Source organism: Rattus norvegicus, chromosome 20 (genome assembly GCF_036323735.1).
Source record: "Rattus norvegicus strain BN/NHsdMcwi chromosome 20, GRCr8, whole genome shotgun sequence".
NCBI lineage: Eukaryota > Metazoa > Chordata > Mammalia > Rodentia > Muridae > Rattus > Rattus norvegicus.
The window spans coordinates 7,669,359-7,683,247 of record NC_086038.1 but is presented as its reverse complement, the minus strand read 5'-3'; the positions used below and the strand labels follow the sequence as shown (position 1 = coordinate 7,683,247).

Genomic DNA, 13,889 nt, shown 5'->3' with positions numbered 1-13,889 from the left:
ATGGTGGCCATAACTATTTTATTTGATTTATAAAACTCTGATCATTTTAAAGTTGATTTGGTCTAGTTACTATTTAGCCTCTCTCTCTCTCTCTCTCTCTCTCTCTCTCTCTCTCTCTCTCTCTCTCTCTCTCTCTCCATGACCTCATTTTGTTAATGAATTTTAAAAAATTATACCAGGCAAATCTGTAGAGATGGATCACATTACCTGGGGCTCATGGGGGGGGGGGGTAGAGAATGAATGGGAATGGCCTTGAAGGGGCTGGGGAGAGGATACTCTCCCTCATCTCTCCACCCAGGAGTTTGGTTGTTGTTGTTTAATGTCTGCATTATAGGTGTTTTGCCTGCGTGTATGCCTCTGAGCCAAGTGCATGCCTGATGCCTGCAGAAGAAGCCAGTAGAGATTGTTGGATCCCCCTAGAACTGGAGTTCTGGGGTCCTGAGCCACCATGTGCGTTCTGGGAACCAAACCCATGTCCCCTGGAAGAGCAGCTCATCTTAATCGATGTGCCATTTCTCATGCCTGCCGTTTTTTTGTTTGTTTGTTTGTTTTGTTTTTTTCTTTCTTTTATCTCTGTGAAAGTACGGAGGTGGTTTGTGTGTGACCAGCTCCCTGGACTTGAGAGTGGACTGGAGGCTACTGTAGCACAGTGAGGCAATACAGACTACAGAACCCGGCTTCGTGAGTTCCAATCCCAAGCCTACTATTTACTATAGGTGCTGAGGAAGCTATTTGACTGCCCCACGCCTTAGTTTCCCAACTTGTAAGATGAAAACTGTAGCTAACATTTGCTACTTTGTGGGTTCTTTCTTCCACCCTTCACACCCATTCAACTCCCTAACACCAGATAGGAGAGAAAAGGAAGGAGACCGAAAGGAAGAGGGACGATACTATTGTTAAGACACTTCCTGTTGATTAGGGGCATTGAGTTTGATCTTTGCCATCAGGATAGATTTCTTCTTTCTTTTCTTTTCTTTCCTTCCTTCCTTCCTTCCTTCCTTCATTCTCCTTTGCGCACAACTACTTAACAAACCAAGACCAATAGCAACTAACCAAAAACCCACCCTGTCTCTCCACCCTCTGAAAAGTCCCCAGAATCCCAAATGTCACATAATCACAGAGACTCTCTGCCAATGGGAAAAAAAATCACACCCCTGCTAGGGCATGAAGCAAATCACAGTCAGCTGCTGTGGACGTCCTGGAGCAGCCCCATATCCCACACCTGGGACTAAAACAAAAACATATTCTTATCATATTTCTGTTCTGTTTTGTTTTTTTTTTTTCTTTTTTTTTCGGAGCTGGGGACCGAACCCAGGGCCTTGCGCTTGCTAGGCAAGCGCTCTACCACTGAGCTAAATCCCCAACCCCAATTCCAGGGTTTTGAAGGAGGAGCTGTGTACTTGTCTATTTTTTTTTAAAGATTTATTTATTTATTATATATAAGTACACTGTAGCTGTCTTCAGACACACCAGAAGAGGGCATCAGATCTCATCATAGATGGTTGTGAGCCACCATGCGGTTACTGGGATTTGAACTCAGGACCTCTGGAAGAGCAGTCAGTGCTCTTAGCCGCTGAGCCATCTCTCCAGCCCCATCTATGACATTTCTACCCTCTGTTACACAAGAGACATAAAAAATAAGGTTTTTCTCTCTTTAAGCTGTGTAATATTATAAAGACATTCCTTAAGCTTTAGACTTTTTAATCTATAAGCTGCATCCGAGCAAGACATGTCTTTGAAAAACCCAAACCAAGCCGTTCCCTTTTGCGAGCAGGGGTGGGTCACTGGGTTGCAGCTCCCGCTAATGATGTGAATCGGGTTTCCCTGCATGGGGCTCGGGGGAGGCGAGACAGAGGCTTTTTCTTGAAAGACCGAGCTGGGCAAAAAAGGAGTCTTGATGTGTGTGTCTGAGTCCTGCCTTCTCTGTTCTCTTCTCTTGCTTCACACGCCAGCTTTACAAGGGAAGCCTGCATTTACCTATCCTAGAGCTAGGGGGAGGGAGGAGGCAGGCAGACACCTGAGGTTTGTGGAAACTGCAGGGTGACTTCAGGGTGATATCCTCCTCCCTCTCCCAGGATGAGTCAACCTGTGCGTGTCTGGTGGGAGCAGGGAGCTAGGACTGAGGGCTCTCCATTCTGGTTGGATCTACCTTTAATCTGACTCCTTTATCTTCTATGCCTCTGCACCCGGCCTCTAAATAGAAGATTCAAGCTGAAACATGAGAAATGCAATCTGACATTCCTTTCAGTGGTGCCCCCTGCCAGCCTAGGGTCAGCTGCAATCGAATGGGAAACACTAGACCCCCTGCTAATGCCTGCTAGCGCCGCTATTCCTCTACCTAAACTCTGCTAAGCTGGACACTCCCATTCCACCCAAACTGGAAGCCTGGAGTGGGAGATTTCTAACAGCCAAGCTCGCCCACGGGGTCGTGTTTCCGACGAGCTTGAAAATGAACAGGAGGCGGAACACAGAGATGAACTCACTCACAATTACTGTTGAGAAAAGCACAAATAGAAGTGATGGAAAGCCGGCCCCGAGACGGCACAAAGGAGTGACTGTCACTTATGAGGAAAAGGAAGGAGGAGCTCTCCACAGTCTGTGAGCTGCCCCCTCTCAGCACTCTTACTCTGTGCTGACACCCTGCAAAGACACCGACTGAACTAATTGCTCTGTCTACACTGTCTCCAGTGCTCTTACTCTGAGGTGAGGATCAGTGCTTCTCTGGCGAAGGGAAGGAAGCCTTTGGTTTCAAAAGGGAACTGTTTTATTGACTGACTGACAGACCAAGATCAGAGTCTCATGTAACTCAGGCTTGCCTTCGATTTCCATACGTAGCTGAGGATAGCCTTCCACCTCTGACCCTCCACCCTCCTCCTCTAAGTGCTAGGGTTACAAGTGTGCACGGCCCCCTCTGGTTTATACAGTGCTGGGGTTCAACACCCAGCGCTTCTTGCATGAGCCTTGGGAAGGAAAATGTCTTAGAAAACCAGAGGTGTGTGCGCGTTTGCACGCGTGTGAGTGTGGAATCTGCTTCAGACAACTTGTGTATTCAATGCTGCTCCATGTAAACAGAGCCGTATGATATTTCTGACTCCTTGCACTGAGCTCATCTTGTAAGGACTCATAATGAATCAAGTATCTTCCATGCTGGAGGTAATTGTAATCAATAATTAGGCTGGATATTTTAAAACGAACTCCGTTCAGTATATAACTATGCCGTTCCTTTTCTGGCTGGTGCCTGGCCAAGACATCCATCAGCTTGTCAAGGGTCAGCTTCAAGTTCAAATCTTTACTGCACGTTGGATTTTACTAAGAAGGGTTGGGGTGGGGGTAGGGGTCAGTGAGAACCCAAAGTCGGTGATGGCGGCCTTGTTTCCCTCCCCTTCAGTGCGAGCTTGGAGCTGTTTATTTCGCAGGTGATACAGTTATCAGTGTCAATGTCAAATGCAGGCATGACATGATTTAATAGCTGGATTAGATCATCCTGAGCTGGGGCTATCTGGAGACTGCAGAAGTCACTTTGGGTGTAGCTCCCTTGTAAGGTTTTTATATGGTACACGCAAAACCTTAGGTTTGATCCCTGGTATTGAGATGTGTGTGTGGGGGGGACGGGTAGAGATGAGGAAGGGGAAAAGAAAATAGGGGAGAAGGGAGAGGAAGGGAAGGAAAAGGGAGGGGGAAAGGAAGGGAGGGAGGGAAGGAGAGAGGGAGGGAAAAAGGGAAGGAGGGAGGGAGGAAAAGAGGGAAGGAAGGAGGGAAGGAAGGAGAGAGAGAGGGAAAGAAGAAGAGAGGGAGGGAAAGAGGGAAGGAAGGAGAGAGGGAGGGAAGGAGAGAGAGAGGGAAAGAGGGAAGGAGGGAAGGAGAGAGGGAGAGAAAGAGAGAAGAGGGAGGGAAGGAGAGAGGGAAGGAAAGGGAGGGAGGAGAGAGGGAGGGAGAGAGAGAGGGAGGGAAGGAGAGAGAGGGAAGGAGGGAATAAGGGGAGGGAGGGAAGGAAAGAGAGGGAAGGAAGGAGGGAAGAAGGGAAGGAGAGGGAGGGAGGGAGGGAGGGAGGGAGGGAGGGAGGGAGGGAGGGAGGGAGGAGGGAAGAACAGAGGATGGGAGGAAAGGGAAGGAAGAATGAGTTACAGTTATGGCTATCTCAAGGAAAGACAGAGACTGGAGAGTGGCCTGGCAACTCCTGCCCAAGGATGGGAGAAAGGAGAGAGGCTGGTACCGGCTCAGGGCAGACAACATGCAGACCTCAGCAGGTTCCAGAGCCTTCAGCCTTCAAGGCCAAGGGTCCCAGAGTCCAGGGCTGCTGCTATCCCAATGCCTGAGACCCACAGGGACTATAACATAAGAGGGGATTCTCAGAGACCTACAAAGGCACCAGATCCCCTGGAGCTAAAACTGCAAGCAATCGTGAGCCGAATCCAGGCCTTCTGTAAGGTCAGGGAGCTCCTGTAACCCTCCAGCCCCACTCTCTTGTCCGAGTCAAAGATATTGGGAAGAGATTTCATTCTCTCCATAAACGAAGACTAGAGATTTTTCAATTACACACCCGTTTAGAAATCTGTTATTCCGAATCACTGGATCACTTGGTTAAATTGTATCAAGCAGAGAAAATGCCCATTTTTTTTTTTTAATAAAAGTTAAGCTCTAAATTTAATTTTGAGGTCAATTGGATCTTGAGGTTACATTATCTTCGTGTGGTTCTGATAAAGTCTTCTTTGTGAACATTCTTTTTGTTGTTGTATTTGAGTGTTTTTCTGTTTGGCCTTTTTTGTTTTGTTTTTGTGACAGAGACAGTGTCTCTCTATAGCTGTGGCCGTCCTGGAACTCAGTAGACCAGGCGGGTGGAGCTCAGAGGTCCACTGCTGTCCAGCACAAATATTCCTATTGAACCCTAATACTTGGGGTTGTTTTTTGTCCTCCACTGTGGCAGACCCTCGGCAGATGGCTGCCTCAAGAAGGCTAATCCTCCAACCTCCCTGTAACTTGGGTGTGAGCTATCATAGACTCTATTCTGCCTCCTGAGCTGTAGGGGGTAATAGTGTGGGGCAGCTTTCTGGAAGTTTCCTTAAGACATACAACTGGTGGGCTGGAGAGATGGCTCAGGGATGAAGAGTGCTCATTGCTCCTCTGCTGGACCCAAGTCCACTTCCCAACACCCGTACCAGACAGCTCCAGGGGATCGGATGCCCTCTTTTGGCCTCAGAGGGCACTTACATGTACGGCAGACACAGACACACACATAAAAATGAGTAAAAACATTTTTTTCTTTTCTTTTTTTCAGAGCTGGGGACCGAACCCAGGGCCTTGCGCTTGCTAAGCAAGCACTCTACCACTGAGCTAAATCCCCAACCCCCCCCCCAAAAAAAAAACATTTTTTAATTACAAAAAAAATTTAAAAACTATGATCAATCACCAAAAGGTCCTACTGAAGGCAGGTTGCCAGTGGTCAACGGTGTGGGGAATGTCAGTTCCACACACACCTTCGCTCCCTGTGGTGGCTGGAGACACTAACCAGGCAAACTGGGGGAAGAGCCCGCATGGTTCCTGACCCTGCTGCTGTCCTTGGCTCTGGGCTAGTTTCCTTTATGAACAATGGGTGCATGCCTGTAACTTCAGCATTTGAGAAGCTGAGGAGGAGGAGGAGGGGGAGAGGGAGGAGGGAGAGGGGGAAGGGGGAGGGGGAGGGGGAAGGGAGAGGAGGAGGAGGGGGGAGGGGAGGAGGGGGGAGGGGGAGGAGGAGGATCAGGTGCTCCAAGCTATCCTCAGCTACTTAGTGGGTCTGGGGCCAGGCTGGGTTACAGAAGACCCTGTCTTTCATTCAGAACTGAGCAATGAAGGTTTTACTTTAGGGACTAACCAGGTCTGACTCTGAATAGCTTTTGGGATTCAGTGGGTTCAGGTGGTAGGGCTTATAGGCTCACCCGACTCTCCTGAGCTTTTCCTCTAGCAAGAAGTCTAAGTTCACCCTCTTACCTCCTTTGTCACCGTGTGGTCATGTGAGACCAGGAGCTCTGCGGAATAGCAGCTGAGGAAGCAGGGTACTTCACTCCGCACACAGTCTTCTGCCTGGTGTAGGGACTTGGCCTCTGTTCGTGTCCCCTGCGAATGCTGCTGTCCTATACAAGGCTTGACTCATTTTTTTCTTAAGATTTTATTTATGTATGCATGTTTCTCTAAGAATGTATGTTACATGAGTCTGTCTGTCTGTGAATATAGGCTAAACGAGTCTGTCTGTCTGTGAATATATGCTACACGAGTCTGTCTGTCTATGGATGTGGGTGCTGGGAAGTACAGTAGGCACTCAACCACTGAGCTATTTCTCTAGCCCTTGACAACCCCCCCCATACTTACAAGTACCAGCAAACAAACAAACAAGAAAACGAAACCAGGAAACAAAAAGCCACTTCACGGCAGGCTCCATGAACTCAAAACAGAAGCTCATGATGGAGGAGGAAACACCATTTATTTACAGTCCATTCACTTTATCCACAATTTCCCATACAAACATAAAACTAAAAAAATAAAACCACCACTTGGGAACACAAGTCTGTCTTTACTCAGTCTGCTGGAGGGGGGGTCTCGAGTCCTCGCCTGTGAAAGAGGAGGCTACTGAGGCACAGGGGGCAGGTGGGGGATGGGAAGAACGCCTGAGAAACAGCCTGGCTGAGGGAGCTAACTCACAGGGGTGAGGTGTGGCCTGAGGTGGAGTGACACAGGAAGTGAACTTCGGGGTGTCACCCTGGAAACACTGCCTGGCACCCCAGGGGACGATGGCTCCTGGCTTCCATCCTCCCCCTCCTCCACCACCAAACATGGAAACTCTGGCCCGGGGCCTCCATCTCCTGAGCTGCGGGGTGTGATGGTGGTAGTAGGGGACACTTAATGCCACTTTCCAGGAAGAGCTCCCGGCCTTGGGGACATACAGGGACCCCTTCTCTTGGCACCGACTTGTCAGCCAGCTCTGTCACAGTGCTGACTTACATTGAGAAGATCAAGGCTGGGGCCACAAAACCTGAGGGAGGCCTCTGACTCGTCCTTCCTGGGGTGGGGAGAGGGGTGAGGAAAGCGGAGCTCTGCAACGGATGACAGAGCAGATCTTCCTCAGAGGCCAGCGGAGGGGTGGGGAGTAAGGGAAGAGAAAGAAGGCGGAGACACTGACTGATGACCATCTGCTGGCCACACCCTCCAGCCACCTCTACCTGGCCCCACCCCTCCCTTAAGCCACCTGTGCTAAAGGCCTAGCTTGCTTTCACTTGTCAACGCACGCTATAAATATAAAATCATATCTGCTGCAAAGAGGACATAGATTTGTACACCTTTACCCATATACATAATGACACAATTTATACATAATATCTTGGAGGGCTTCGCCCTGGAAAAATGGTTCAAAAAGGTGGTTAAAACGGAACAAAACAACCCCCTTTCTCCCTCCCCTGCTGTGGTCCCTTGAGAGGGACCATCAGACGCTTGGTCCTTGGGGTCCTTCCCAACCGGTTCTGATGGGTTAGTCTGGACACAAATTCAGACATGTGACAAAATGCTGATGGGCTTGTACACACACACTAGCACACTCACAAACAGTCATGTGCACGCACGCACATGCACACATATACATACCCACACTCACATATACACAAACACACACACACACACACACACACACACACACACACACACACACACACACACACACACGGGAACAGATAACCAATGAGGAAAGGACAAACGTACTTCCCAGCCCTTGAGTGCAGGCCTCTCCTCAGGATGATGAACGCGGCTCTCCTCTGCCTGAGGAGGAAGGGCTCACTCACTGGGTCACTGGCTCAGCTGGGACAGGAGGAGGAGGAGAAGTGAGGGGAAAAAGGCAGAGCAGGGAGTGTTCTGAAAACGAAGTGTCTCTGACCAGTGACCAGATCAATCTGAGTCACAGAAGCAACAGCACAGAGCCTAACACCCTATGCCTTGGGCATATTAGAAAATGTGTGTTTTCCTTGTTTAAAAAAAGAAAGTAAAAGAAAACATCACCAGCTGGTTCCTGGGCAGAGCTGGCAGGTGAGGATGGACAATGGGGGGCAGACCCAGGGCCTCCCCTTCTTTTGTCCAGTGTCTTCCAGGGAAAGAGAACTCTCCCTTTCCCTCTGCCCTCTCCCAGAGCCCGGCCCATCCACACGGCACAGAATACTGACAGTGGTCCCAGATAGACATCCCGAGACAAAGTGACGGATGCTGGGAAGTTAAGACCTGGGTGGTGGTGGTGGTGGTGGCTGCGGTGGGGGGGCGAGCTTTGTACAGCAGGAGTGGTTCCTGGCCGGGGTCCACGGCTTGCACGGTGGCCACAGTGATGAAATTGCCATCAGAGATGGGGGCAGTCTGGGTCCCCAGGAGAGACAGCACCTATCGGCGGTAGTGGTTGGGGGCGTCCGCAAACATGTACTTGAGTCTGTAGGCCTCAGCCAGCAGCAGCCCGATCTCCTCGTTGCCCCAGTGGATCGTAGGCAGGTTCTGCAGCAGCATGAGGAGGCCCTGCAAGGCAAGGAAGGCCTTTCATCCCTGCAGTCTGTGGCTGGGGAGGTACCTCCTCCAGGACCATGCAAGCCCCGAAGTCCAGCCTTCGGCCTCCTAAGAATCATGTAGCCCTGGGCCCCTTGTTTAGTTCAGGAAGTCTGAAACCCTCACAGAGAGATCTCTGAGACACTAACTCGGCCTCTTCACATGCTGGGAGCCGAGGATGAAGACGGTACAGAGAGGAAGTCACCACCTGCTTCCGGCCGCCCAGGCCCGCTCTTGCAGCACTGTCATTCTGTCCCTATGTCTGCTTCTCAGCTGTACTTTGTTGTTTTGTTTCCTTATATTTCTTTCTTTCATTCATTCATTCATTCATTCATTCATTTTGCTTTTTCAGAGTTGGGATATTTGTTCTTATCTTTTTAATTGTAAAAAGATTCATCCTGGGGGCTGGAGAGATGACTCAGGGGTTAGGGGCACTGACTGCTCTTCCAGAGGTCCTGAGTTCAAATCCCAGCAACCACATGGTGGCTCACAACCATCTGTAATGGGATCTGATGCCCTCTTCTCGTGTGTCTGAAGACAGCTACAGTGGACTCACATTCACAAAAAGATCTGTCCTGGGGCTAGCGGGAGAGCTCAGCTGGTAAAGTGCTCCGGTGAGGAGCAGGAGTCCCAGGACTGCAGGAGTTGGAGACAGGATAATTCCTGGGCCTTGCTGGCCAACCAGCCTCACCGATATGGTGAACCCCTTCTCAGTGGAAGAGCCTGCCTCAAGAGACAAGGTGGGCTGGAGACGTGCTCAGAGACCCTGGCTACTCTCCCAGATCTGGGTTCCAGTCCACTACCCACAGAAGGAGAGGCTTAAAACCATACAACTCCAGTTCCTGGGATCCAACGCCCTCTCCTGGCCTCCAACAGGTTCCAGGCACACACGTGGTGCAAGACAGACATGCAGGCAAAACACTCATACACATAACATAATAAATTTTTAAAGAGTAAAGCCAGGGGTTGGGGATTTAGCTCAGTGGTAGAGCGCTTGCCTAGGAAGCGCAAGGCCCTGGGTTCGGTCCCCAGCTCCGAAAAAAAGAAAAAGAAAAAAAAAAAAAAAGAAAGAAAAAAAAAAGAAAAAAGAGTAAAGCCAAGTGTGGTAGTGCATGCCTTTAATCCCTTCCCGCCCCCAGGTGGATCTCTGTGAGTTCAAGGTCAGCCTGGTCTACAGAGGGAGTTCCAGGCCAGCCAAGCCTTCATGAAGAGACACCCACCACGCTGTAACCTTCTTTGGCTTTGCTTGTTCTCCGTGGGATGTGTGCTTGTGCGTAGACTGTGGAGGTCAGAGGGCACCCTTCAGGACTAGGTTCTCTCCTTCTACCATGTGGACACCGGAGTTTGAACTCAGGCTGTCAGGCTTACCTTTACCTGCTGCTCTCTTCCACACCCCTTCTTACTGGAAAATTCTAGTATTTCTATAATGATTCTATGCTTTTGTGCAACCTGTAAACAAAACCAACCAACAAGAGTGGCCCAGCTCGAAAGTAGGACACATTTTCTGCGATGGGAGCCATTCTGACCTCTAACTCTAGCTTTAGTAGATGCTTTCCAGGCACTTCTGAATAAATTCTATCCCTAGTCTAGCACCCCTTCCTTTTCCCTCCTCTCTCATGGAAAGAGTATTGGCTGTGAAGAGCCGCTCTGCCACCTGGTGGCAGAGACTGGAACTGCAGCTCTCCACCCCTGCCGGTTCCCTGTCTGAAAAAGTGGGAACCAGTCTTCAGATAAAGATGCAGAAACGGAATGACCATGGCCAAGGGGCAGAGGCGCTAGTCACAAGTCAGGTGTGCTTAGCCAGGGGGATGGAGAGACACTGCCAGAATGACACTGAAGATTGTCTACAAAACGGTTCCTAAAGCAGAGTTCGGAGTCAGGTGAACCCGCACAGGGTGAGCCTGTCTGTAGGACAAGCACTAGGGGAAGCCCCATGTCCTTTTAGTGAAGAACGCCAGGGGCCCGGGCTGCAGAACAGGGCCAGGCTTAGGCACGATGGGACCCGATCATCTCCAAGGAAAGGAAACCAAGCGGGCGGAGAGGGAACTGCTGCCACAGATGAGGGAGGCCCCTGGACATCACAGGCACTGGGCACACACGTGGCACACACATATGTGCTGGCAAGACACATACATAAAAATAAGCCAAACAAAAAACTTAAAAATACTAAATCTCGCTGGGTGGTGGCTCCTCACGCCTTTAATCCCAGTACTCAGGAGGTCTCTGCAGGTGGATCTCTGAGTTTGAGGCCAGCCTGGTCTACAGAGTGTGTTCCAGGATAGCCCTGTCCTGCACAGAGAAACCCTGTTTCAAACAACAGCGACGACAACAACAACAACATTTCTGAGGAAGGAATTAACAGCAAATGGATTTAAAATCGTATCTGATTAACTCAGACATCGTGTGCAGATTCACTCGCACTGTTCAGTGTTCTCTGTGGACGTCAGGTGGACCCGGCTGTGTCGCAAACCTTCTGACCAGGTAAGCACATCGTAATGAGAGCATCCACCCCACAAGGGCCAAGTGTGGTCTTTCATATCCACCCTGTCTGTGACTTCCTGAGTCAAAGAGCCCAATGGTTCTGCCCAGTGCACTTGGGGATCTCCTGGGGGCTTCTGGATCCCTTAGTGGCTGCTTCCGTTTACAGCCTGGAGCATCGGCCTTTCTCATGAGCATCCTCTGATCCCAGGGCTCCCTAACCTGTCAGAGCAGGGTTCAAACTGGCCCCTCACCAAGAGTCTACATAGGACCTGCACTTAGGCAACGGTCCACAATGGCATCCTTGAGTCGAGGACGGATTTGTTTGCACCGCTCTGTGGCTGAGGCCTAAGATACTCGTGGCCTTGCACTGTCTCACTTTAAGAACTCTGACCAGGGGGTTGGGGATTTAGCTCAGTGGTAGAGCGCTTGCCTAGGAAGCACAAGGCCCTGGGTTCGGTCCCCAGCTCCGAAAAAAAGAACCAAAAAAAAAAAAAAAAAAAAAAAAAAAAAGAACTCTGACCAGCCCAAGCCTGCCGGTACACACCCACACTTCTGCACTCTGCGAGTTTTGGGGGTGGGAGGTGGAAGGAGGATAAAAAGTTCAGGGTCATCCTCAGCTACATGGTCGGTTCGAGGCCAGCCTGGGCTACATGAGACCCTATCTATAAATAGATAACAAAGCCTTGACTCTTTCTCCTCTAAGAGCGACACTATAGAGAGCATCTCCAAAACTCTTGTGTAGGGCAGAACCGAAAGCTTTCCCAAGACACAGAAACCCCACTGCCTCTCCTATTCATCTCTTTTATGCATTGAAGAGACCGTGATCCCTAGCCTTGGGCGCCATGCCCCTGCTCCTCCAGATCAGCAAAGAGCAGCTAGAGTTTCCCGCAGCAGAGCGACCAGCCTTTGCCTGGGTGCAGGTGAAGACAGAGCTAAGAGCTGCTCAGGCGGTGGGGGGGCCATCTGTCGCCTGCCGTGGTCTGGCAAAGCTAGCACACTTCTGGATTTCTGGATTTTGAAGATGTTTCCCCCGTCCCAGTAGCTGGTGCATCACTGCCCACAGGAGGGTTGCCAGTTTCCCAGGGGCACAGAATTCAGGGCTTCCCGTTTGATATCAACTACCTTTGGGAAGTCTTCCCCCAATCCCGCCTCCATGGCCTGCCTCGATGGTGCACTCTGCCAAAGGGTCAGGACCAGAAGCCGTGGCTGCCTGCAGGGTTGGCCTTGTCTGCTGTTCCAGGGTTAGTCCTGGCTCAGGAGAACTGAAATCCACCTTAATGCTGTGAGCTTGGTGCTTAACAGTGGAGTCTGACTCCCTGTTGGGTTGGGACCAAAAGTTGATGCCCCTTCCATTCCCAGAGAGTGAGCAGTGCAGGCCAGGGCTGAGACGCAGAGCCAGACTTTAGGACCAAGGCTGCTGACATGGGGGGAAGGGGCAAAAACTCACCTCTTAGATAAACCCAAGGTCTCCCCACAACCCAGCTCCTAGGGTAGTACACTTTCCTCACAAGGGAGGCCTAATTCCCAGCACTACAATAAGCGTTGTGGACATTTCAGCCCTCACGGGTTCTTGCATAATCCCTCCCCGAGAGTCCCACTTGCTTATCTGCTTCCTCTAGGACCTGAACTTGCAGCCAGTGGGTTTCCCAGGCCTCCAGCTGCCCACTCAGATGCCCTGCACTCCCAGGGCTCAGGTCTGGCAAACCAGGCCCCACCTGCTTTTGCAAACGGCGTCTTACTACTGAGCCGTCTCCCCTACCCCTAATCCAAGGCTTCTAAGTTCATGTGTTTAGTCCACCCTGTCTCCTAGAAGCTGGACCACAGCACGAACCTTTGTACATTTATCTGTACAGTCATCTCCGTTTGTGGGCATAAAGCTCTTCCTCTTCTGTAGCCCAGGCTGGCCTCAAACTTGCAACATAGCTAAAGGTATACTTGAACCCCTAACCTCTCCCTCAAACTTCCCTGAAAGCTGGGATTACAGTGTATAGCACACCCGGCTGACATTTCAAATTCAGAATTCTCAGCACCAAAGCCCTGGTCTCCCTACACACCTGCCCCTCAGCCTCTATCCAGGGGTCATTCTGGTCCATCTCTCTCTGTCACAGTCCATCATAGAATCCCAGACCATAGGTACAAAAGACCCCAAACATGGCCACGCACACCTCTGCTATCACTGCCCATGCCCAAGCCCCTCGGAGAAGCAGAGTAGTCTTTAAGAGTATATCCACTCGGGGCTGGGGATTTAGCTCAGTGGTAGAGCGCTTACCTAGGAAGCGCAAGGCCCTGGGTTCGGTCCCCAGCTCCGAAAAAAAAAAAAAAAAAAAAAAAAAAAAGAGTATATCCACTCCATGCCTAAGGCCTGCCGGGAACGACCATGGTGCTCACAGCCACTTCCTGCCTCTGCCTTAGCTGGCTCTGCTCTTCCACTGCTGCCTGCTTCACAACCCCTCAGCCGGGCTGACTTAAAGCCTCTGGGCCAGTCATCCCCTCTGCCCTAGAAGCCACGTGGCCTGCTCCATGACCCTCCTCAGGCCTTTGGTGAGCTCATCCTGACTGCTTCGGGTGAAGCTGCAGCCTCCCCTCCCGCAGAGGTTGCTGGGCCTTGCGCAGTGTGTACTTATCCCCAGCGTCTCTGTAGGCCCCTGCGCCTTTGTCTACTGCCTGTCTTCCCTCAGCACGGGGGCTGTGTGAGAACGGCCCTCTGCCTGTTTCACTTCCCAGGATGTCCTAGGCCTCCATGGTGACTCACAGAGCAGGCTGCAATCAACACCTGTCAGTGAGTGAATGAGGGATCTGCACAGCCACTCTGCAGCCACTCTGCAGCCCTTCCTGCACAAAGACCCTTCCCACTGGGAAGACCC

At 50.8% G+C, this 13,889-nt stretch overlaps 1 protein-coding gene across 1 annotated transcript in view; it reads right to left on the bottom strand.

Annotated features, from left to right (window-relative positions):
- Positions 1 to 6,438: 6,438 nt before the first annotated feature.
- The window catches only part of Tbc1d22b (TBC1 domain family, member 22B), a 56,094-nt gene continuing 48,643 nt past the window's right edge, over positions 6,439 to 13,889 (bottom strand). The window contains exon 13 of the mRNA NM_001025059.1: positions 6,439 to 8,517. Within this exon, the coding sequence (NP_001020230.1) occupies positions 8,389 to 8,517 (129 nt within the window). The 3' untranslated portion in view covers positions 6,439 to 8,388. The remainder of the gene's footprint in view (positions 8,518 to 13,889) is intronic.